The 24,642-nt window shown below is 35.1% G+C and overlaps 1 protein-coding gene across 2 annotated transcripts in view; it reads right to left on the bottom strand.

Annotated features, from left to right (window-relative positions):
- Positions 1 to 24,642, bottom strand: part of NEK9 (NIMA related kinase 9) — a 39,428-nt gene that overhangs the window by 13,958 nt on the left and 828 nt on the right. The window contains exons 2-14 of one of the 2 annotated variants that reach the window (XM_074235696.1): positions 21,904 to 22,081; positions 18,320 to 18,375; positions 17,694 to 17,764; positions 16,233 to 16,338; positions 13,584 to 13,715; positions 11,031 to 11,141; positions 10,233 to 10,297; positions 9,024 to 9,074; positions 8,381 to 8,573; positions 4,281 to 4,425; positions 3,198 to 3,398; positions 2,812 to 2,858; positions 492 to 647 (exon numbers count right to left, since the gene is read on the bottom strand). In XM_074235696.1, the coding sequence (XP_074091797.1) occupies positions 492 to 647; positions 2,812 to 2,858; positions 3,198 to 3,398; positions 4,281 to 4,425; positions 8,381 to 8,573; positions 9,024 to 9,074; positions 10,233 to 10,297; positions 11,031 to 11,141; positions 13,584 to 13,715; positions 16,233 to 16,338; positions 17,694 to 17,764; positions 18,320 to 18,375; positions 21,904 to 22,081 (1,512 nt within the window). Of the gene's footprint in view, positions 1 to 491; positions 648 to 2,811; positions 2,859 to 3,197; positions 3,399 to 4,280; positions 4,426 to 8,380; positions 8,574 to 9,023; positions 9,075 to 10,232; positions 10,298 to 11,030; positions 11,142 to 13,583; positions 13,716 to 14,402; positions 16,200 to 16,232; positions 16,339 to 17,693; positions 17,765 to 18,319; positions 18,376 to 21,903; positions 22,082 to 24,642 lie in introns of those variants that run through there. The other variant, XM_074235697.1, reaches the window with a different exon arrangement.

The raw sequence follows: 24,642 nt of genomic DNA, 5'->3' as shown, positions 1-24,642 counted from the left end.
CCAGTCTTTACATTGTTTCCATGGTATACACTGATCCAAATAGAATGAAGTGAAAGAAATCATATCTTTAAGGAAGAAACATAAAATATAAGAGATAGCAAGATCAGACAATAAGGTATCAGTTTTATTTTTCTAAATTAAAGGTAATAATAGTCCTTGGTCTTTGCTCAAACTCCACAGTTCTTTTTGAGATCTAATTTAAATCCAAGTTTAGTTTTTTGGTTATCTGACCTAGGGAAAAGTAGAAGCACTTTCTGGGCAATAAATCTTATAGGTGTGACATCAACATATTTTTCTTTTTATAATTCTGATATATTTGTCCTTGGTTCAGAAAAGAGAAAGAACTTGAATTTCATCACTTGATATAGAGTAGTTTTTGTCTCACCCCTTTTAATTCTAATTGTCTAATTATCAATTACAGAAATTCTAAAGAAATTCCAACCTAGAGAAGTTGTGACACTGTAGATAAGATGGTGATGAGCAGCACTCACGTCGTGGTTGATGATGCCAGACATGCATTGATTCAGGCCCAGTTTGTTGAATTCATTGAGTCCACTTGCTAGCACTTTGCCCGATTGTGTTAGAAGAAACGTTCCATCACAGCTGCACTGGACTGAGACAATGATCAAGGCCTTAGGCACGTCTACCTACATGAACAAATCAGAAAAATCCCCAAGTACACATGAATTAATTTAATGATGTAATGAAACATCAAACTGCCTTGAAGTTTATCTGGTGCAGTTACTAGAAAGGATAGTAGTTCTATTTCCCCTCAGATCTATTTTGTAGTTTATTATCTACTATTTTTAGCTCAAATTCTAACATATAAATCAAAGAGGTTGATAGTTTAATTGAATTAGACAATTCCTAAGTCTAATACTGTCGTTTCTTTTGCAGGTGTTACAATTCTTGATTTTTTTAATGAAAGAAATTTGGGAGGTATGGGATGATCCCATGTTTTCTCTCCTTGACCTGAATAAGAATCTAAAAACAACATAACAGGTTTACAGAGAATTTATATTTCCTTACAGAGTTCAAATTTAGTCATCTGACAAGTAAGATGACACATATATAGAAAAAGGAACACATTCCCTACTTCCCTGTACTCAAATCATTCCACATGGAGTAGTATCCTTTAGCAGCTCTGGAGCAGAATGGAGAAAGCTGCAACAATATAAAATAGATGGGATATGAAAACTCCAGATCACAATTCACAAAATCTCAGAATCAAGTTCTACTCCTGGATGCATAAAAATGGGGAAGAAATGATCTAAGAATGATGAAGAACTAGTCTTACAGAACACTGAGGACAGAAGGGGGTAGCTTGCTCATTCTAGGGTGCAAGATTGTATGATTGGCTCCTTTCAAGTCAAGGAACACATCAATGACTTTCCATTTCAGAAGTCCTTTTAAGTGATTCCTTCTCATCCCTTTCTAGGATTCATGCCTAGCTTCAAGAATGATAATGTACCCCACAGAGTATGGGAACAGGGGCAGCTAGGTGGCTCAGTGGATAAAGCACCAGCCCTGGAGTCAGGAATACCTGGGTTCAAATCCGGTCTCAGACACTTAATAATTACCTAGCTGTATGGCCTTGGGCAAGCTACTTAACCCCATTTGCCTTGCAAAAAAAACCTAAACAAACAAACAAAAAAAGAGTACAGGAATAGAATCAATCAATCAATAAGTATTATTAAACATCTACCAAATGCCAAGTTTTATGTGAGGCACTGGGGATAGAAGTATGAAGAATGAAATGATTCCTATAGGCAATAGCTTAAAATAGTTTCTCTAATAAAGGGAAAACAATACATCTAATATATATGTGTGTGTAGTGTGTATATGTACACATCATAAAGAGAAATTGAATACAACTATCCACTACAGAGTAGTTTTGGGATTATAGAAGGGGACTCATGATTGGAACAATCAGGAAGGGCTTTGAGAACGCATTATGATATCTGAAGTACATCATAAAAGAAGAGAGGTGTTCCATAAGGCAGAGTTAAGGAGGAAGTGCATTTGAGGCACAAGTGATGGCATAGTATTGGGAATGAAAAGTTTGGATGGATCACAGAGTGAGGGAGGGAGAGAATGGAAAGACAGGTTTGGGCCAGGTTATATAGGAGTTTAAAAGCTAAAAAGAAGAGTTTATATTTTATTCCAAAATTAACAGGAAGCCCCTGAAGTTGGTTGAAAAGGGGATGTCACATTGTCAGGTTTGTGCTTAAGGAAAGTCACTTTTTAAGAAGGTGTACAGAAGATACTCAGAAGATACTGGAATGGTGAGAGACTTAAAAGAAAATAAATTAGAAAACTTGTAAAAAGTTTAAGTGAGAAGTTATAAAGATCTGAATTAAGGTGGTAGTGAGTATGTGAAGAAAAATCATATGTTTGGTAACATCAAATATATAGACTGAGGAGTCGAATATAATGCTGACATGGGAATGAAAATAGAAACAAGTTATTATGGATGAGGGGAGGGTTTGGAGGGAAAGTTAAAAGTTGAGTTTTAAGAAAACTGAATTTAAAATGTCTCTGAAACATACAGTAAGACTGAAATTGTCAGGGAAAATGGGTCTGATATATAGATCAGAAAGTCATCTCTATAGAAACAGTATTTAAACTCATGGGAATTGAAGAAGTTACCAATATAGAGAAAAGGAGAAAAAGAAACTGGACAGAACTGTGAGAAACAGCCATAGTTATGGGGCATAATATGATAAACTAGCAAAGGAGTTGGAAGACAAGTCAGGTTGTTGGAGACTGTAATCTAGATAGGTTTTCAGAAAAAGCTGGTACAAATTTTACCTTCTGTGGTGTATAATAATCTTCTTCTGAATCCAAACCTAAGCGTCCTATAATAAAGAATAAGAAAACAGAAATATAAAGAATTAAAAAATAGCCAAAACACAGGTCCAATAAAACTTTTCTATTTTGAAATTTCCTCTATTGAATGAATTGATTTCTCAAAGAGGCTAGATGGAATAGTTCATTTGTTAGGCTCTGAGGTTTTACAAAGCCAAGGGAGCTAGTAAGGACTCCAGACACCATGAATTAAATAAAATTTCTAAAGTCCATCAATAGATGATCTACGCTCCACATATTTCTAAAATAATCTTAAAGAGACCACAAAGCAAGCTTAGAGTCAGGTTACATACACATACAGAAGTGGCTAGAGTCAAGGTTCTACCTACCATATTCTCCACAGCCCCATGAATAGACCTCCTTATTTCGTGTCAGAACTGCTACATGATTATCTCCACAGGAGACCTGCTCCACTGGATTGCTAAGGAAGAAGTCCACCTGCATGGGTTCTAGTACCTCAGACCCGGCAACCTTGTCTACGCCCATGCACCCATAATAATCTGATCCAAAGGCATAAAGCTGACCTTCATCTGGCAAAGAAAGACAAGATAAAGCATCAGTGTTCTAAATTCCTTTTCCTAACCAAGATGCTAAGCAAGGCTAGAATGACAAGTCAGTCAACTATCGAAATCCAAGAATGTGAGAGCTGAAGGTGGTCTCAGAAAACTTATCTACTTTGATGGATAAGGACTGTGCAACTCAAAGAAGAGAAAAGAAGTCCAATGTGATTAAGGGATACTATCTGTTTAAAGGATGACCAAAGATGATGAACCGAATAGGAGATATATATACGTCTCAGTATTTTTAAAATCATAAAGGAATAATAGTCCCTCATAAAACAATTGTATTAGGTTTCACATTACAGATTCACAAAACAAGAGTCAGTAAGGAGTATAAAGAAAGCAAAAATCATATTTAGTGACACAGCTGTAAATTTAACTTAGCTTCTTTGATTCTGCTTTACTTGGGAGTTATCATAATCTTAAAAAACCAAACAGGATTAAACTCTTGAGTAGAAAGTATCTATATATAGAGTTCTGTAAAAGGGTACTTTTTAGGCTGAAATTCCACCTCTTTTGTCACTTCTTCACTAGATGGCAGAAAGTAAACAAAAGACCCTGAACTTATCTGTTCTTTACCTGTAATTTTCATTCTTTCCCATTCATAATATAATGCATATATCCCTACTCAGACCATACCAGTCAACTTCACTTAATACTTGATTTTTGGATATCTACATATGTCCTCTGTGTCTATCCACAAAGCTGTGAACTAGAGAATAGTTATTGTCCAAAAGGTACTCAAAAAAAAAAAAACTATGCAGAATTTAGCATAGTACTACAAAAGGACATGAGAAATGCTTTTGTATAATGATGATGACAAAGAAAAAGAATACTACTGCTATAACTTACCTGTGACACATACAGTAAAGTCATCTCCACAAGACACCTGATGGATAGCTTTGCCTTGCAACTTTTCTACATGCTTCGGCTGTCGATAGGAAGCTTTATCTCCGTGGCCCAGCTGCCCATGAAGTTTGGTGCCCCCTTGCATGTTCTATAACACACATAGACAAATACATATATACAAATCTTGGTATCTTTAGTTCTGATCTAAGGGGATTTCAAAAAGAAGGGAAGAATGGGAAAAACCAGATACTTAGAAATTTAGTAGAGAGTAAGAGATGGAAAGCCCTTTATATCCTACCAAAGGCTCAAGACAGTTATTAAACAAAAACAGGATACCCTACACTACCTGCTGTTAATGAGCCTGAAGAAGCCAATGTGTCAGTCAATAAGTATTAAGTACCTACTATGTGCTAAGTGCTGTACTATACTTTGGGGATAGGAAAAGAGGCAAAAGGTAGTCCTTGTCTTCAAGGAGCATACAATTTAGTGGGAGAAATCAATATGCAAACAAATATATATATAAAGCAAAGTATACACAAGATAAATAGGAAATATTTAATAGAGGGAGGTACTAGAATTAAGAGGGGTTAGGAAATATTTCCCACAGAAGGTGGGCTTTTAGCTGAGTGTGATGGAAGACAGGGGGCAGAGATAAGAAGGAAAGCATTTCAAGCAAGGGGACAAGCCAGAGAAAATGTCAGAATTGAGAGATGGAGTATGTCAGTCAACTTCACTTAATACTTGATTTTTGGATAATGATCATATCATTAGATACAGAGAAAACTTTTTGATTAAACTTTATACTCAGACTAAAATAATTAAAAATACAGTTATAGAAAATTCTTATTCACCTTAATGATTTTAAAGTATGTATCTGAAACCACAAGCTAACAGTGGAGGAAAAGTAGTGTTTCTATTAAAAGCAGGCATTAGGGGGCAGCTAGGTGTTGCAATGGATAGAGCACAGGCCCTGGAGTCAGGAGGACCCGAGTTCAAATCCAGCCTCAGACATTTAATAATTACCTAGCTTCATGACCTTGGGCGAGTCACTTAACCCCACAGCCTTGCAAAAATGGATAATGATCATATCATTAGATACAGAGAAAGCTTTTTGATTAAACTTAATACTCAGACTAAAAAAATTAAAAATATAGTTATAGAAAGTTCTTATTCATCTTAATGATTTTAAAGTATGTATTTGAAACCACAAGCTAACAGTGGGGGAAAAGTAGTGTTTCTATCAAAAGTAGGTGTTAGGGGCCTAAAAGAGAGATATTATAGAGCTGAAATCAACAGGTCTTAGAAAGACTGGATATGGGGGGGGTGGTGAGAAATACAGGATGACTCTAAGTTGATAGCCTATGTAACCAAGAGAATGGTGGTGCCCTACAATAATAAGGGAAAGGGGAATGGGAGGAGAGAATAGGGAAAGAGGGGGTATGGTAGGATAAATAATAAGTTCCATTTTGGACACTTAAGTTTAAGATGTTGACTGGTTTTCTAATTTGAGATCTCTGAAAAGCAGATGGAGATGAGAGATTGGATCCACATTACTCGAGTTATGTGGATAGCACCTCTGCTACCTGAAAAATTCACATAAAAGTTTTTGGCCCTCCCCTTAATAATAGAGGAGAAGTCTGGTTTTTTTTCCTTTTTTTATGTGGTATTTACAATACTAAAAGATAAAATGTGATGATATTATACAATACTAAGCATATTTTATATGCAATTCTGAGTTTCTAAACTTCTTCTGGTTCCTCTTCCACAAGACTCTCCAAAAAAAATCCCAATTAATTTCTTATGCAGATCTAAGACATCAGTAGGAAAGACTTAATATAGATTTGATAATCTACTTATCAGCATAGAGATGATAATTAAAACCAGGGGAACTTGATGAGCTTAAACAAGTCTTCAGCCCCTTATTATCATTTTCAAGTTGGATGACACCTCTTGAAGCTAACTAGAAAAACTCAGACCTAAAAAAGAACCTTTCCCTCTGCCAGCCTTTATCTGACTATCTCAAATCTCTCAAGGTCACACATTCAACTTTGCTTCTTTGAAACTTCTACCCATTATTCCTAATCTTATTATTATTATTATAGTATTATGGCCTAGGGCTAATAGAGTCTCCATTAACTTCTAGACACTGACTGCATTTTCTAGCTATCTAATCATGTTTTCTGGGAAGAGATATTAAAAAAAAAAAAACAACTTTCAGTACTTATTCCCTTAATTTCTTTTTTTATCTCTGTTGCTGAGATTTCTAAAACTATACCAAATATTGAATACATTCCCTATTTAATACCTATTTTTGTTTGGGGTTTTTTGCAAGGCAATGGGGTTAAGTGACTCGCCCAAGGTCACAAAGCTAGGTAATTATTAAATGTCTGAGGCCGGATTTGAACTCAGGTCCTTCTGACTCCAGGGCCTGTGCTCTATCCATTGCATCACCTAGCTGCCCCCTAACGCCTACTTTTTTTTTAGGTTTTTTTGCAAGGCATATGGGGTTAAGTGGCTTGCCCAAGGCCAGACAGCTAGGTCTGAGTGTCTGAGATTGGATTTGAACTCAGGTACTCCTGTGGTACTACTGTGCCACCTAGCCACCCCTGACACCTACTTTTGATAGAAACACTACTTTTCCTCCACTGTTAGCTTGTGGTTTCAAATACATACTTTAAAATCATTACCATGAATAAGAACTTTCTATATATTTTTAATTATTTTAGTCTGAATATTAAGTTTAATCAAAAAGCTTTCTCTGTATCTAATGATAGGATCATGTAGTCTTTACTTTCTCTTACTGAATAGATTGTGTTCGCAGCTTAATAGCAGGGAAACAACACTTGAATTGCATTTATATATCCTAGTTGGTCAAGATGGAGAATTTTTTTGAGTTGTAATCTCTTTTTTGTTTTTATTAGTACTTATTAGTATTTTTGTATTGATATTCAGTGGTGATAGTGGTCTTTGGTTTTCTTTCTTGGTTTCCTCTTCATTAGGTTAAGGGGACAACATCCTCAAACAGATTAAGTTCAAAAGCCTGCCATTTTTCCTTATCCTCTGAAACTGTCTGTATATTGGAATTATTTGTCATTAACTTGAAAGTCCTTAGCACTATCAAATGGCTCAAAATCAGAAATGATTTTATCAATGGAATTGACATGAAGAAGAACCATTACCACTTGCTTTGCCTAGGACCATGGGACCTTTCCATCTGACTTACAAGGTGAAACCTTCCATTTGGAAAGTCTCCCCCATTAGAATGAAAGCTCTCAGGGGCGGCTAGGTGGTGCAGTGGATAGAGCACTGGCCCGGGAGTCAGGAGTACCTGAGTTCAAATACGGCCTCAGACACTTAATAATTACCTAGCTGTCTGGCCTTGGGCAAGCCACTTAACCCCATATGCCTTGCAAAAAAAACCTAAAAAAAAGTAGGCGTTAGGGGGCAGCTAGGTGATGCAATGGATAGAGCACAGGCCCTCAAATTTATTAGCACTGATAATTTTCTTAATTTTCTTCCTAGGGCTCTTTCTCATTTCTAATTTTCTTGATTTGGGTTTGCAATTAAAAAAAAATTAAGTCTTAATTTTTAGCAGGTTTTTTTGGTATTTTTTTGATGTTTAAATTTATGTATTTGCTAAGGAGGACTATTTACTATTCTTGGAAACAACACATATTTTACAATTTTAGCCACAGCTTCAGTAAAACATGAGTTTTGCCCTTTGCTGGTAAATAATTGTAAATAAGAAGATTAATGTTCATTCCCTTGTAACTTAATTTTCTTGAGCTCTTTCTTCAATAATTATCATTTGATTAAAAAAAAACCTAGCTCCAGTCTCAGAGTATGGTCAGGAAGCTAACTCTCTAGGAAATATCTAATTTCCCAGTCTACAATGACAGAACCTCCCTTTAAAAGGAATATTTTTTCCTCAATTCATGCCCAGTCTCCCTCTAGTCTTCTTGAATCACTCAAATTTTCAGAATTTTTCATTTCTATTTCTAGGATCCTGTAGCATATATAGGTCCTTCCAACAAAATACGAGGGCAGTTTGTGTCCTACAGACATCTCTGCTTAGCATACTGACCTAGTGGAGCCTTACTTACCACCCAAGTGTATAACTCCTTCTCCACCGTCACCACAGCAAAGTGGGTATTGCCTGCACACACCTGCCGGGCACTACATCCACTCTTGATGACATCAAGCTTCTGGGGAGTGGATTTTCCACCTCCCCAAACATAAACCTCACTGGTCCTCGATGTTACCACTGCAATGGGAGTCTCATTCACAGTACTTGACCTGCACAAAAAATTCACAAAATATGGACTCAGTTAATAGACATTAAATCAAAATGGAACGCTTCTAGTTTCTTCCCTGAAAATAACTACCAGCTCTATGTACATTTAAGAATGAGGCAGTTTTCTTCCTACCAATATATTACAATCCTAATATTTGATTTCAACATCCTTGATAATTCTAGCAGTTCAGCTGTATAACAGTTTAGTCAAGGTACCTCAACTTTGATCTGAAGCACTCATGCTTTAGTTATACCAATTCTAATATAGGATTTTGGTCGCCTATACCACATTCCTTTTCAGAAATGAATGTCACAAAGGTTATGCTAATGCAAATTCTTGGCAAGATGTAAACTATAAATGGCATCAGAATAAGCACAGACAAGAGAAGAGGTGAAGGCAAATTAGGGTAGCGTCCACTTCATAAGTTCTGTACTAAACGTGGTATAATTACCTTGGTCTCTTTGTTGGCCCATTAAGAAGTGTGACTTTTTCCTCCATCTCCCTGCCATAAAAAAAGTAAAAAAAAAACATATCAAATAATAAGTTGACAACATTTACTTTATGATAACACCCTTCAAAGATATTGTTGTTTTCCTACTTTACCAGAAGATTATAACTTTAGGGATGGGAAAGATTTTAGAGATCATTTACTCCAACTCCTTCATTACATAAATGAGGAAACTGAGTCCTAGAGTGATTCAGTGACTTGCTTAAGGTTATGTAGATAATAAATAGCAGAACCAGGATATGAAACTAGGTCTCTTTGACTCTAAAGCTAGCACTCTTTCCATGGAACCCAAGTGTCTCTATGATGAATTTGAATCTTTTCATAAAGCATATAGTGTAGCTACAAACATATTGAACTAACTGGTTAAGTCATTCCACAAATACAAAATTTAGGTAAAATAACATTCCTGGGGCCAATTAATTCCACAGGAATAATGCAATAAATTATATTACTGGATGATCTTGAACAATATCACATATTTCACAACTTTATGATAACAATGAATTAAAAAAGTATTAATGATATTATTTTATAACATGATGGTCAGAGCAATGCTACCTTCTGATTTTGCTATTAGAGAGGTAGCAGAGGATATAAGATAGGATACTAGACTTGTAGTCATATAGACCTGGGTTCAAATTCCGCCTCATATATATGAATTAACAATGTGGCAATCACTTAATCCCTCTGTGTCTCAGTTTCTTTATCTATACAATAAGAGAATAGTCTCTAAGATGCCTTCTAGCTCTAAATCTATGACTCTGAAATTTCTAGAGGATAATAGGAGGAAATAATGGCCTTGTCATAATTTGCAGCAGTAAACTGAGCACTAGTTCCTTTTGATTCAAAAGTATGAAGTACAGAGCTCTTCCAGATAAAATATTATAGATTTATCAATACACTTTTGGAAAAACACGAGCCAGAAAAGTAAGTCTTTGCCTTCAACCAACTAACCAGAGAAGAAACTCTGGTGGGAAACTAAAACTCTAGACATAAGAGATCCTCAGGCATAAATCAGAGGATGTGTATACACACAAATCTTAAACTAAGCACAAACATTAAAGTAGCTTGCTTAGGTTTCTCTAAGGGTCTACCAGTCAATAATAGATAAAAAAAAAAAAAGGCAACAGAATGAACTGTTTGCATATTTACCTCCTGCGCTTACTGAGAAGTGGACAATCCAAAAGTTCATCAGCAGTGGGTCTCTTTTCAGGATCCTAAGGGGGGGGGGGGGGAGAAAAATGAAGAAAGGGTTCGTTTTCAAGGAAATGCTAGGTTGAGCACTTTCCTTACACTTAGGAAGGACTCAATATTAGTCAAAGGTCATTTGTTAAACATATCATCATATCAATCTTTTCAAACCAACAGGCCAGGCTCAACTTCTCAACAGCTATCTTTGTATATCAATGGTAGTATTTTGTTTACTTGCCTTTGTTAATAATACCTACAGCAAATAAATTGATAGTATTAGAAGGTAGTTTGATCAATGTATATTTTTTAAGTACAGTATCTTGTACTCCTGAGCGGCAGATAAGTAATAAAAAGTATATTTAAATTGATCCCCTCAGTGAGACAATGACTAAATTTTTTTGGTGTGGAAGAACACAGTACATAAATGGTAATTTCTTCTGAATAGAGGAATGAACATACTGGGTTCAGTAGAAAATGTGCTTTTGTGCATATACACGCACATATATATGTATATATATATGCACACACATAGATCACACATAGATATATAGTACATATACAAATCTAACATATATGTATCTATGTATACGTGCACACATACATGGGTGTGTACATCACACACATATACACATTCACACTGACACACACACACATACACACACACACACACACACACACACATCACTCTCTTGGTCGCTCTTAGCCTCAGTTTATGGGGATAAAACAGAAAATGACAAACTGAAATCATGTCATGCTCACCTGATCAAGGCATGAATGAACCATCTGGATCAACTCTAAAGAATAGTGGCTGGAGTCTACTTCCATGGCACGGATCCCTTGCACAATCTTCACACACAGATTAAGAGGATTCTAGGAATCAATGATGAATGTGTCATCTTCTATACAAAAGAATGATGCTCTGTAGATTAGGTTTTTTTTATTTGGGTCAATTTTTTAAAATAAGTAGTGATGACTTTATGCAGATCTATTTTCTTAATCAATACCCCTTATGAGTTACTAGAATAAGGTACTTAGTCAGGCAGAGAGGAATGCTTTGATTATTATATTGAATGTTGCTACCTGACCAACATGAGGAACAAAACCCTTAACTCTGGCCCTCAAAAATCACAATAGTGAAGCTGATCACATAAATGAGAAGACACAAAAATGAGAAGAAAATCATGACAAAGCAAACAAGAAAAGCCAAATCAAAAATTTTGGATGTGAGGTATAGAAAGCATAACTCAGGGTTTACCATAATCAGAACCTAATGAAAAGAAAATGCAAACAACCATGTTTCTCTGCCTCCAGGAGCTCCTTTGCCCTGGAAATGACTGCACATTATTGTCATATATATGGAAATTAATCTGAGTAGATAAATAACAAGACTCGAGATACAAGATGTTGAATAAGGGAGATAATGAATTACTAAAGAGAAAATAAAATAAAAAATGCTAATGCTGAGCTGGTTTTGCCTAAGAGAAAGCAAAAACTATGATAGTAAGAATTGGATTTCAGGGCACTATGATTATCAAGAGACTATCAAGAATGAAAACTTATCGTGAACACTGGAGACAGAAAATTGTTTTCTCCTTTTCTTAAATAATGAAAACGATTTGAATTTTTTAGATTCTCTGTGGTTGTTAAAGTTTTCATTTAAAATACATAGTGAAGAACTAAATGATTTGCCCAGTACCCAGGGAGATCTAAAACCCAGGTTTACAAGTTCCTTAGATTAATTATCAGGGCACAATATTTTCCATAGAGAACAAGTCAGAGAAAAATAAAAACTTATAATGATAAATGATTCATTGACCATACTAGTAATACCATTCAAGTTCATGTTTGATGTGGCTTTTATAGTGGAAACCTTAAAGAGTTTTTGAGACACAGTATTTCTGAGTTTATAATATAATTGATTCAATATACATGGTTAAAAGATCTAAATAAACAATTCTCAAAAAAAAATCACAAACCATTAAAAACTCCTCCAAATCATTAATAATAAATGAAATGAAAATTAAAACAATTTTAAGATTTAATCTCACATTAGACTGGCAAAAAAAGTCAATGTTGGAGGGCCAGTAGAAAGACAGGCACACATATTGTTGGTAGAGCTTGGTCCAACCAATCTGTTAAACAATGTAAAATTCTGTTTAAAAAAAAAGAGGGGGCGACTAGGTGGCACAATGGATAGAGCACTGGCCCTGGAGTCAGGAGTCCCTGAGTTCAAATCCGGCCTCAGACACATAATAATTACCTAGCTGTGTGGCCTTGGGCAAGCCACTTAACCCCATTTGCCTTGCAAAAAAAAAAATAAGGGAGGAAGAGAAAGATTGACTAAAATGTTCATACGCTTTGACCCAGAGATCCTACTGTCAGACATATGCTCAAAGGAGGTAAAAAAAACAGGACTCATAGGTACTAAAATATTAATAACATTTTTTGTGTTAAGAAAAAAAGTGGTACTAATCAAGTAGAGAATGTCTAAATAAGTATGTGAAAATTGTATATTACTGTTCTATAAGAAAGAATGAATATGAAAAATGCAGAGAAGCCTGGGGAGAACTTAAATGAACTAATGTATAGTGATGTAAAAAGAATGAGGAAAACAACACACAATGAATACAACAATGTAAATAAACAATAAAAATTGAATGTTATAATAACCAAGCTTGGTTAGAAAAAAGGTAAGAAATATACCTTTCTCTCTTTACTAGAGAGATTGGGATATAGAGTAGGGGGAGACTACAGACATGGAATGACTCATATGCTGTCAGAAGTGACCTGTTTGCTTTTTAAAATTTTATTTATTTGAGGTAATGGGGTTAAGTGATTTGCCCAAGGTCACATAGCTAGGTAATTATTAAGTGTCTGAAGCTGCATTTGAACTCAGGTCAGGTCTTCCAGACTCCAGACTTGGAGCTCTATCCACTAAACCACCTAACTTCCCCTAGTAGGGAAGGAGGAATGGGTGTAATTAGAAATGAATGTGATTTAAAAACAAAAGAAAGCAATTGAACTGGAACATCCTACATCATCTTCAATTAATTTTTATAGTTTATACCTGTTTGTTGATGTGATAATTTATAAAATGATGATACAATTTATATTGTATTACCTATCTCACAGGGTTGTTATGAGGTAAAGTCTTCGTTAACTATAAATAAACACACAAAACTGAGCTATCATTGTAATACCATTCTCTAAAAATGAACAAATTTAACAAAATTAGAATCTCATAGACAAATGAAGTTTTCCCCTGTAAACCATCTTTTACCACCTTTATACTGTGAAAACATATCAACTTACTGTTGCATCAAAGGTCCTCTTTAGGGTGAGCAGCTCAAAAATAACACAGCCTACTGCCCAAATATCAGACTTGAAGTTGTACTTCACCCCCTGGCAGAGTTCTGGAGACATGTAATATGGGGTTCCCACAAGCTGAACAATAAAAAGAGAAAAAAATTGCCTTCTAATTAGTTCAGTTTCCTAAGGCTGCTTTTGCTAACAGCTCAATGTTAAACTTAATTTATTAGATGATTTTAGAGACCTTAAACAAAATATCATAAATAGAATTCTATTATATGACATATGTATGGCTCAGCTGGAGAAATATTATCAGTTTCTACAGTTCAAACTTACTGAATGCCTATTTCTATAAGAAACACCTACATAGAAAAAGCAGTGAAACCATGAGAGGCCCAAATGCTCGAGTTCATTTCCTTTATGCAGAAGCCCGTAAACATATAAGCTACATTTAAAACTCCATAGGCACAAATATACTAGCCAAAAGTTCACTGAAGGGGGAAAAATGCTGAAAGTAGGGGGTGATTTGATGGAGTTAATAATTGTTTCAATTAAAATGAACTGCTCCCAAGGCAGCTTTTATCATGTCCCAATTTTAGATCTACTTCAATAATACAGCTTCCTGCATTTGATCCCATTTTGACAAGTATTTCCAAGTACTAGAAAGGTTGTGGAAACATGTTCTAGGTCCACCAATATGTAGGTCCTTCATATCCTAAAAGAAATGATTACAAATGCTCCAACATACACTTGGTTTTACTTAGTTTGAGAGTCACTAGTTTTGTTCGGTTATTCAGTTTAACTCAACAAACAAGTACCTACTATGAGTACAGCACTGTTCGATGATGGAAGAGATACAAAGATATGGTTCCTGCTCTCATGGAGCATACAACATAGTAGAGGTGATATGGAACACAAATAACTATAACACAAAATAGAAATGTGGTAAGTGCACATGAGAGATATACAAAGTTCTAGGTAAAGGCAAAGGAAAGAGAACTTCCAACTTTTTGGAACTAGAAAAATCAGGGAAAATTTCAAAGAAGAGACAACTCTTGAGTAAGGCCTTGAAAGATGGGTAACACTTTAATGGATAGAGATGAAGGGAAAGTTCGAATAAAAGCAGCAAAGCAGATGAAATTTTTTTCCTTGAATTATAACTGACCAAATAAAAGCAACTGTAAATTTAAGCTTCAAAAATGGTCTTGACTTTCTCCCTGGAAGTTCACTGGCTGGTTGTCACCATCCAAAACAGTCTGAGGTGGTGATTTGCAAACTTAGTTCAATCCTCAGATGTTTCCAATTATTTCTGGGGATGTCTAGAAATTGTTTAAAAATAATATTTCAATTTACTGAAGTTAAAAAAAAATTTTTTTAAAGCAGTACTGTAAAACGACCATGCAGTTAGGTGGCACAGTGGGGATAGAGCACCAAACCTGGAGTCAGGAAGACCTGAGTTCAAACTCAGCCTCAGACACTTAGTAGTTGTGTAACCCTGTATGCCTCAGTTTCCTAATCTGTAAAAGGAGCCAGAGAAGGAAATGCCAAACTACTCCAATATCTTTGCCAAGAAAATCCCAAATGAGGTCATGAAGAGCCAGAAACAACTGAAACAACTGAACAACTATAAAATGAAATGACCAATAGTTTATAACTCCTATAAGGGTGAGTATTCCAAACAGTTTATAAAGGATAGGAATCACTACTCTGTTTTACTTTTTTAAAAAGTCATCTCCTTTGAGATCAAGGTAATAGGGAGCCACTTCTAAATAGACTATTTTCTAAATATTGGTTTTCCTTTGTTACCTACAGTCTATCTTTGAGCTGGGAACTTCGACATAAAGACACTGAGAGATACTGAACATCTTGATCCACACAGTGAAAACTGCCAAAGATTCTGGGAAGAAGGGGGCGTAGTTTTTTTTTAAAAAACAAAACTTTTTGAAAGTTTAGAGAAGTCTATAACTAGATGAAGGGTAGCAAAGTGGAAAGAGAACTCAGCCTGGAGTCAAGAAGACCCAAGTTCAAATCTGTCCTCAGACACTGTGAACTAAGACAAATCATTTAACCCCATTTGCCTTAACAAGTGTCAAGCATATGTAAAATGAGCCAGAGAAAGAAACAGAAAATCACTCCAGTATTTCTGCCAAGAAAACTCCATATGGGGTCATGAGGTGTCTGACATGCCTGAAATAACTGAACAACAATGATAACTAGATGATGCTCAGGGAAAATGTAAAAATAGGACTGTGTTTTGACAAAGACTCCTGAGAGTAGAAACATAAAAAAAGGTACCAAAAGTACAAGAAAAAAAAACTTCAGAAAACTTACCTCTGGATGATTTAGTATTACTAAATACTGGCCAGAGAACTGTGAGACACATGTACTGCTGTGGAGAAAGCACTGCACTGGCTCCAGAGGAACACACTAATTTTATGATGTTGGGTAAGTCACTTAACCTTTGGAGGTTTTTGTTTTCAAATTTGTAAAACAAGGGGCTGTCCCAATGGCCTTAAAGTCTTTTCCAATTCTAGGTCTAGGATTGTATAAACTAGATGGTACAGACAGAGGATGCAAAATTTCTATATGCTACAGTAGAAAGATGGGAGAAAAAATAACTACTAACTTAAGACAATGGCAAAATATACTTACAGTTTCAGCCATGGAGTACTCAGAATTAAGTTTCTTTGCCAGCCCATAATCTCCAAGTTTTATTAGGTTTGCTTTAGTTAGAAAAATGTTTAAAGTTTTTATATCTCTGAAAAAGAGACAGTACATATTAAATCCTTGTATTAGTTTCTTTTTTATCTTCTTTTCATTAGGGTTCAAAGTAACCATTCTAGGAACACTATTAATACAGCACAAGCACTATCATATTACTACCTAGATCCTCTTATGAGACCCTAATCAAAGTTTCATGCAATGATGATCAACCTAACACACTATTTTAACATTCAAAAGAAGAACAAATAATTTGAATATTTAAAACTTTCCAAAGAATAGGAATGTCCCCCATACCAATGAACTCTTAGAAGGAGGATGGGAGAGAATGATGATTAAAATCAAGTTCTAGATCATTCTGATCCCTATATAGACTAAGCTACCTTTGTCAAGCACAACTTTTGTGGCAAAGAGCTCCTTCAGATCAAGAGGATTCAAGGTCTTTCAAGGAAAGAAACTCTAAATCACAGCAATTAATGTGGCCAAGCAAGTGACCATCATTGCTTTTATGGTTTACATTTCTAAATATATTTTCTATATGATCAGCTTAAAGTAAACTCTCTCTCTAGTTCATTCTTTGGCTTCCCTTCCTGAAGGATGCATACAATTCAAAGTAATAAAGCCAAATACTTTGAGCAAAAAAGTAGCATATAACAGCCACCTCTCAAAAAGTATCGAAAGGAAGACAATTAAAATTAATCTTCATTGGTTGATAATTTACTCAATAAAAGTCTAGACATGGTCTCAGAATGGTCTTATTCCTTGATTAGAACAATATAAATTGTTCTAACAGTAAAAATAAGAATATTTTATTTAAATTAAACAAAAATAATGTAAGCACAAAATAATAGTGCTTTCTAATTGTCTGAGTGGTTCAGAAAGCATAACCCACTTTGCATTTTAATTAACCTGACACAACTTCCTGTGCAAAATGGGACATGTTTATGAATTTACTGAATTCTAAAATTTAGACTTTCACTACCAAATGAACACTAATAGTCTTAATTAGTGTTTAACTTATTAGGAAGATGTGTCTATAGCACAAACATGGTTTAATTCAGTAACTAAGGATGACACTCAATGTTAGTCATTCTTTCCATCTCTAAATTTTATTCTTTTTTTTTTGCAAGGTAAATGGGGTTAAGTGGCTTGTCCAAGGCCACACAGCTAGGTAACTATTAAGTGTCTGAGGCTGGATTTGAACTCAGGTACTCCTGATTCCAGAGTCGGTGCTCTATCCACTGCACCACCTAGCCACACTCTCTAAATTTTATTCTACAGAGAAAAACGTTACTACTAAACCAAGAAAACAAAAAAATGCTTATGTAAGTACTATTTCACCCTCCCACAGCCATAGGTTCCTTTTTCATTGAACTTTTCTTCATTCATTACCTATGGAGTATCCCAGCTCTGTGGATGCAGCTCACTGCTGATACAATCTGAAATAGGTACCAGACCACCATCTACAGAAGACAGAAGAAATTATACTGTACAGAAACAAATATATTCACTGAAAAGAAAACACAAAAGAAGCTGCAGCCAAAGCTGGATTTCAAAGCAAAGTAAATATCCTTCTTGTAGGTTGAGTAGTAGTACATTATAGAACAGCAGATGTGGAAGGTAGAAGCAGATCATTATCATAAATTACTTTAATGCAAATACACAGTACACTAGTGACACAGAGTTTTGTGAACTTTTAGAATGATACATGCTGGCAAGAAACCTAAACAGGTTTCTAAGGAAAGATACAGATAACAAAGCAATCAGTAAGCAGAAATGCAGCCTGAGAGAGTTCATAAAGCACCATTTACAGGGAAGAAAAATTTAAAAGCAGCTATAGACAGCCATCATCTTCATGAGAGACTATACTCATTTAGTCTCTTGAATGTTCCAAACCTAGAAAGGCTTTGACAGCAGACTGAGAGCAACAAATGAGAGAGCAAACATGAGCAGAGAACCCCAAAAGTTAGAATTATTAAAGAACAATTCTAGCCCCTTTCCACATTAATCTGAAATACCTCTTCCTCAAATAATTTGTCCTTCTGACGCAGGATTTTATCATATAGGTTTCCTCCTAAAATTAAACAATGGAGAAAAGAACATTTAGAGAAAAGCTCTGCTTAACTAATAGATTGATGTTTAGCTCCTTTATCTTTTGCTGTTTTGTTCACCCACATTAGAAAAGCAGAGCTTTTGAAGCTTTTTTCAGAGGAAAGAACATCTCTTCGCTTTTCACTTCTCAAATACCTTATCAAAATTTTCTCTCAGGCAGTATTTACCAAATTATGGGAAGCCTGGGGTCTGAAAACATTCAGAAAGAACCCATAAATACTTCTTGGGGAAAAACTGAGGAATACCCCTAGGGCAAGTCAAAGGTATTTTAGTTTAAAATAGAATGAATTAAGTCTTTTATCACACTGGAAAAATCTGCCACAAACACATACGTGTATATAATTTCATATTAACATTTTAGGAGGAAAATATTAAAATTCTCATGAAATCCCAATGGATAAAGTACTAAGATTCGACAGAACATAATTACCCAAAAGGGTTCTTTCCTCCAACACTCAGTAGATTAACAGCCCAAAAAGCAAAAGTGATAATTTTAGAAAAACTGACAGAGGACAAATGATCCTTAAGTGAAAATACTGGATATAGCAAATAAAACTCAGATTTACAGATTTAAAGGGGGAAAGATCTTAGGAAATGATCTAGATTAGGTTTTGATGTGATTAATACCACCTATTTTACTTCCTCTGATGTTCCTTTATCAGACTAAGTTTCAGTTTTTTTTCTTGCCAGGTAAAAAATATTTCTGTATGTAGGATCCATCCTCAAATTCTCCAGATCTTCTTCTCACTAAATAAGTGACTTTGATCACCACTCTCCTGTACATTTCCCTATAGCGACTACCTTACTTTCTACTTGCCTTTCTAAATCATGTTTCAAACAGCTAAATTTTGTATCTTTCAGTCCCTGAAATTTAACAAGTTGAAGTTTCATTAACTTTGTCCTTTGCTTTCATTTATCCTAACCATGGGTAAAGAAACTAACTTTCCAGATCTAGGACTGATTAGGATTAAGAATAAGCCAGATATACAAGAAATGAAATGATCTGAAAAGATGTCCTGAGACCTTTCTCCAATGGAGAAAAAGAAACAAAACAACACTTACCAAGTACCTACTTTGTATATTCTATTTGGTACTGGGGAGATACAAAGTTCAGGTTAAGAAATGGTCTTTGCATTCAAAGAATTTAAAGACTAAGAGAAAATAATTTAATTCCTGAATCTCCTGAGTAAAACAAGGTGTTCCAAAATGATGGTTCCCTCATATGTTTATCACCACAAAATGAATTATTTGGCCATGGTAACAAATGAAACAATTTAAAAATGAAAATGGATAAATGAACTAAATATAAAAAAAGCCACACTATTATAAAGTTAGAAGAGAATAGGTTAGTCATCTCCTATCTATGGTTAACTAGTTATAATGAATTTATGACCAGATATTAAAAAAAATAGATTTCTTTGATTATATCTACATAAAAAACACTTATACAAATAAAAATAAATGCTGTTAGAGGTCCCTATAAAATAGGCAAGAATTTATAGGCACCATCACATCTTTGATGAAAGTCTTACATTCAAAAGTTATAGGTAACTGGCACAAATCTAAGAGATTAAGAACTAAGCCTAAATATTAAAAAAAAAAACTAAGATTAAGACTTAAAATCAGTAATCAGGAAAAATTCAAATTAATCCAACTCAGAGTTATCATCTTACAGTCCCCAATTTGAGGGAAAAAATGGTTAAAGATGGAAAAATTCAGTTTTGAAGGGTAATGAGAAAATAGGCACCAGAATACATTGTTGGTGGAACTGGTGAACTGGTTCAACAATTTTGAAAAACAATTTGGAATTATGCAAGAAAAGTTACAAAATTCATCATATGCTTTGACCCAGCAATTTTACTTGTGGTTTCTATACTCCAATTTAGTAAAAATTTATTAGGTAACCACCATATGTAGGGCTCTGAGAATAAGACACACACACACAAAATCCTGTCCCTATCACTGAAAAAGTTTTCATTCTTCTCCAGAATAATGATAAACAAACTTTTAAGTACTATATAAATAAATATCCTATAAGGAAATATGAAATATATGAAACAGAGCACTAGTAACTGGGGAGATCCAAGAAAGCTCCAACAAAGGAGGTAGGATATGAGCTGAATACTAAAGGAAGCTAATTCTGAAAGGTGAGGAATGAATTCTGGGTCTGGGGAATGAGTTCAAATTCAGCCTCAGATCCTTAATAATTACCTAGCTGTGTGACCATGGGCAAGTCACTTAACACCATTCCCTTAAATAAAAAAAAAATAAAAAGTCCTGGGAGGGTACTGTTAATTATCTCTATTTTATTTTTTATTTATTTATTTTTTGCAAGGCAATGGGGTTAAGTGGCTTGCTCAAGGCCACACAGCTAGGTAATTATTAAGTGTCTGAGGCTGGATTTGAACTCAGGTCCTCCTGACTCCAGGGCTGGTGCTCTATCCACTGCACCACCTAGCCACCCCCCAATTATCTCTATTTTAGAGGTGAGGAAACTAAGGCAGAAAGAGGTAAGTGACCAAGTCACATAGCTAGTGTCTTGGCTGAATTTGAACTCAGGTTTTCCTGAGTTTCCTCTAGTTCCAGCATTTTATCCATTATCACAAAGCTACCACATTTAAAGTCATGGCTTTATGAGTAGAGAGAAAGAGATAAATGAGAGAAATGTTGTAAAGGAAGACTCTGGGGTTATGAAGTTGGGAGGCTAGAAGGGCTCTTAAGAGAAATATTTTAGAGGAGGAATTGTAGAGGAAAAGTAAATTGGATTAGGTTGGGGTGTGAGGTTGAACATGGCAAGTTTGAGATGCTTTTAGGATATCCAGAAGGAGCTAAGTGGCAAGAGTTGTCTTATCTGCACAAAAATATTCATAGCAGCACTTTGTAATAGCAAAAAAAAGTGTCCAGACAGAGAAACCATTCAACAAATTGTGGCCTATAAATGCAGTGGGTCATTTAAAATGAAGAACTGAAATATGGGAAGACTCATATGAAATGATGCAGAGTGTACAAAAAATAGAACCTAAATAACAATTAACACAATTACTGCAACTTTCTACAAGAATGTAAATGAAAACATCTCTAAATGGGCAAGAAAACTTAGATTAAAAATGAGATAAGACTGTTACTAAATTATAAAGCATATTTCCATCCTTTCCATTGAATGATGGGAAATAAGTTATAGGCACCATCACAAGTACTTCAATGTTATTTTACTTAACTGTTTTGGGGGGTTTGTTATGGTAGAGGTTGGTATAATGGGGTGAAACAAAGTTGCTAAAAATTGTCTAAGAACTATGCTTCAGAGACAAAGCTATGACAGCATGGCAGAAATTCATAATCCTGGAAAAAAATAGTCCCATTAATTCTATTGTATCATTTCAAAACATTCTGGGGACCAGATTAGTTCCCTTGAAAACATTTAAACTCCATATTAAAGATGAGAGTTCTTTTGTGCAATAAAAGCATCTTAGAGGAAGTGTTACTTGCTTACCATTACAATACTCTAGTTCAATCAGCAAGGTGTTGTTGTCCATGAAGTGATTGTAGTAGGCAATAATGTTGTCATGTTGTAGCAGAGCCAGAATAACAATTTCATTCAAAGCATCACGACGCTCTTTCTCAGACAATCGGGTCAAATCAACTTCCTTCCACACAACCAATGAGTCATCCTACAACATAGTAACATAAGAATGGTGCTTTCCTCTTTCCTGGAGTCAAGGAATCCACATCTGAGTCCACAAGCCAAGAAAGGCCAGATGGACAAATACTTGCTTATTTAAAATTTTTTTTCCCTTTAAAAGAAACAAAACAGATTTTAGGCAGAGACTATAATTATCCATATTAGTAATCTCTGATTAGGGTAAAGAAAATATTAAACAAAAAACCTTTTGATATACCAGATGATTTATGAAATGCAAGATCTAGGTCCAGAATGTGGTAGAAAACATGGACTAGGATAAAATGTACTGATCCAACAGAGCAATAATAATGAGAATAATGGTGCTATTAAAGGTAAAGGGAAACAGGGAGTAATAATAATAATAATTAGCCTTTATATAGTCCTTTAAAGTCTGCAAGGCACTTTACATATACTATTTGTTAAGAGAGGATTAACTATTTTAATTCCAACTTTTTTTTTTAGGTTTTTTTGCAAGGCAATGGGGTTAAGTAGCTTGCCCAAGGCCACATAGCCAGGTAATTATTAAGTGTCTGAGACCGGATTTGAACTCAAGTACTCCTGACTCTAGGGCTGGTGCTCTCTATCCATTGTGCCACCTAACCACCCCTAATTCCAACTTCTTAACAAAATGAAAATTAGATTAAATTTAAGCAAGTGGTTTAGTCAAGCTCTTTATTTTGTAATTAAGTACAAAATCACTCTTTCTCCTAAACTTCACAAAGCCTCTAATCTAGCTATATAAATCCACCTGCCACTCCCCAGGTCTAAAATTGGCTCTCTGCTACTCCCCTTACCATTTCCTCTGCCCTAAAATTGCTCAACTCTTGAAGTAAGCTTAAAAATGCATCTCTTCCAGAAACTTTTAGTTGAGAAAGGACTCTAAGTAGAGCACCTTTATTTTACAGATGAGGAAACTGAGGAACAGAGGAATGAAGAGCCTCAGTTTCTACATCTATAAGATGAGAATAATAGTACTAATATTACCTGCCTTATGGGACTATTCTGAAGGCTTTTCAAACTTTAAAGGAGAGGTGCCAAACTCATAGGCTGCAAACAGCAGCAGGCCTGAAACAGATTAAAATATAAATGGAAAATGTTTAACAAAATAAAAATGCAATATGACATAGGAGTTAAAATTGTGGTTTTCTAAGTCAATATTTGGTTGACAGGGGTTTATTAATATTTGAATTTGACAACCCTGCCTTAAAGTGCTATATAACTGAGTTAAAGATCAGAACTGAACCTATAATTCCAATCACATGGGAAATTACTCTATGAGAAACTCCTACCAATGCAGAATGGCATTTTCTCTTGTCACTTATGGTCTATGAGAGTTGCTTTGAGAAATGGTATCAAAGGCAAAAAAGATATGGGCCACTGCAGTGGCACAATGATATTAGAAAACCACAAATTAACACATATTTTTAAAAGATTTCCCAATGATATTTTAATCTGGCTTTGGAAGTTTTGTCAGCTGCCAGCACACAAGCATCAAGAGTTGAAGTAATGTGCCCAAGGTTATGGAACCAGTGTGTCAGAGACGGAACCAGTGTGTCAGAGACAGAACTTGAACCTAAGTCCTACTGGCCTTGGGTCAGGTCTCTGACTTTGGTGAAATTATCTTTCACCTCCCAACATGGTTACAGGGAAGGCAAATTTAAAAATAGTAATAACAATATCTTATAATAAAAAATACATTTGAAATTTTTTTTCAAAGCATCTCTGCAATACTCTTAGAAAAATGTTTCTATGAATATAGGGTATTTATGGACTTCTAAAAGTTAGAGTGCAGAGGTTAAAAGACCTTTCTAAACATTTATCTAACACTTTTCTTATGCCTCACCCCTTTTTACTTTTATTTTGAAGATCTGTTTCTCATCCTCAAATGAAGAAATTGAACTAAACGAAGAGTCAACTGTCTGGCTCTAAAAATCTACAAATACATGCTAAAGCTTAGGTTCAAGACAGAGAAATAAGGATGAACAAAATATATGTTTCCAGTACATTTAAGTCATCAATTAACGTTTAAGTGTGCAGAATTTGGACATCTCTGGAACTGTAACATTTGGCTTAGGGGTACAAACTAGCTGACTTCAGGACATTGAGTCACCAAAAGAAAGTATGGGCTTCTTAGGATAAACTGCTGGAGAAACCGACCAGAATCCACAAGTAGCTGGAACTTCCCAATCACCTTCAAGAACAGTCTCAGATGTGTATGTTTCTGAATTTAAAAACAAAACTGCTAGATCTTTTTTTTGGAGGAGGGTATCAGAATTACTGCCAAAGAAAGGCATAAGACTGGGAAGAATAATGAGAGGTCTGGTCATTAAGCAAGCTATTTATGGACTTGGAATAGTATGAAATGAAGGAAAAATTAATGGGACAGGATTCATGACAATGCCCTTGTTCAAATTTTACCAAAATGGTAGGTTACTAATGCCGCTTGTCTCCCAATAAAGGTGATGCAAAAGCCAGCTGGAGATGACCCCAGGAGTCATGCATGGCAGGAGACTTTAATAAATATTAAATTGATGTTGATGTCTAGTCAAA

This window comes from Macrotis lagotis, chromosome 4, assembly GCF_037893015.1.
Source record: "Macrotis lagotis isolate mMagLag1 chromosome 4, bilby.v1.9.chrom.fasta, whole genome shotgun sequence".
NCBI lineage: Eukaryota > Metazoa > Chordata > Mammalia > Peramelemorphia > Peramelidae > Macrotis > Macrotis lagotis.
The sequence above is the reverse complement of the archived record's forward strand: the minus strand, read 5'-3'. Positions and strand labels throughout refer to the sequence as shown.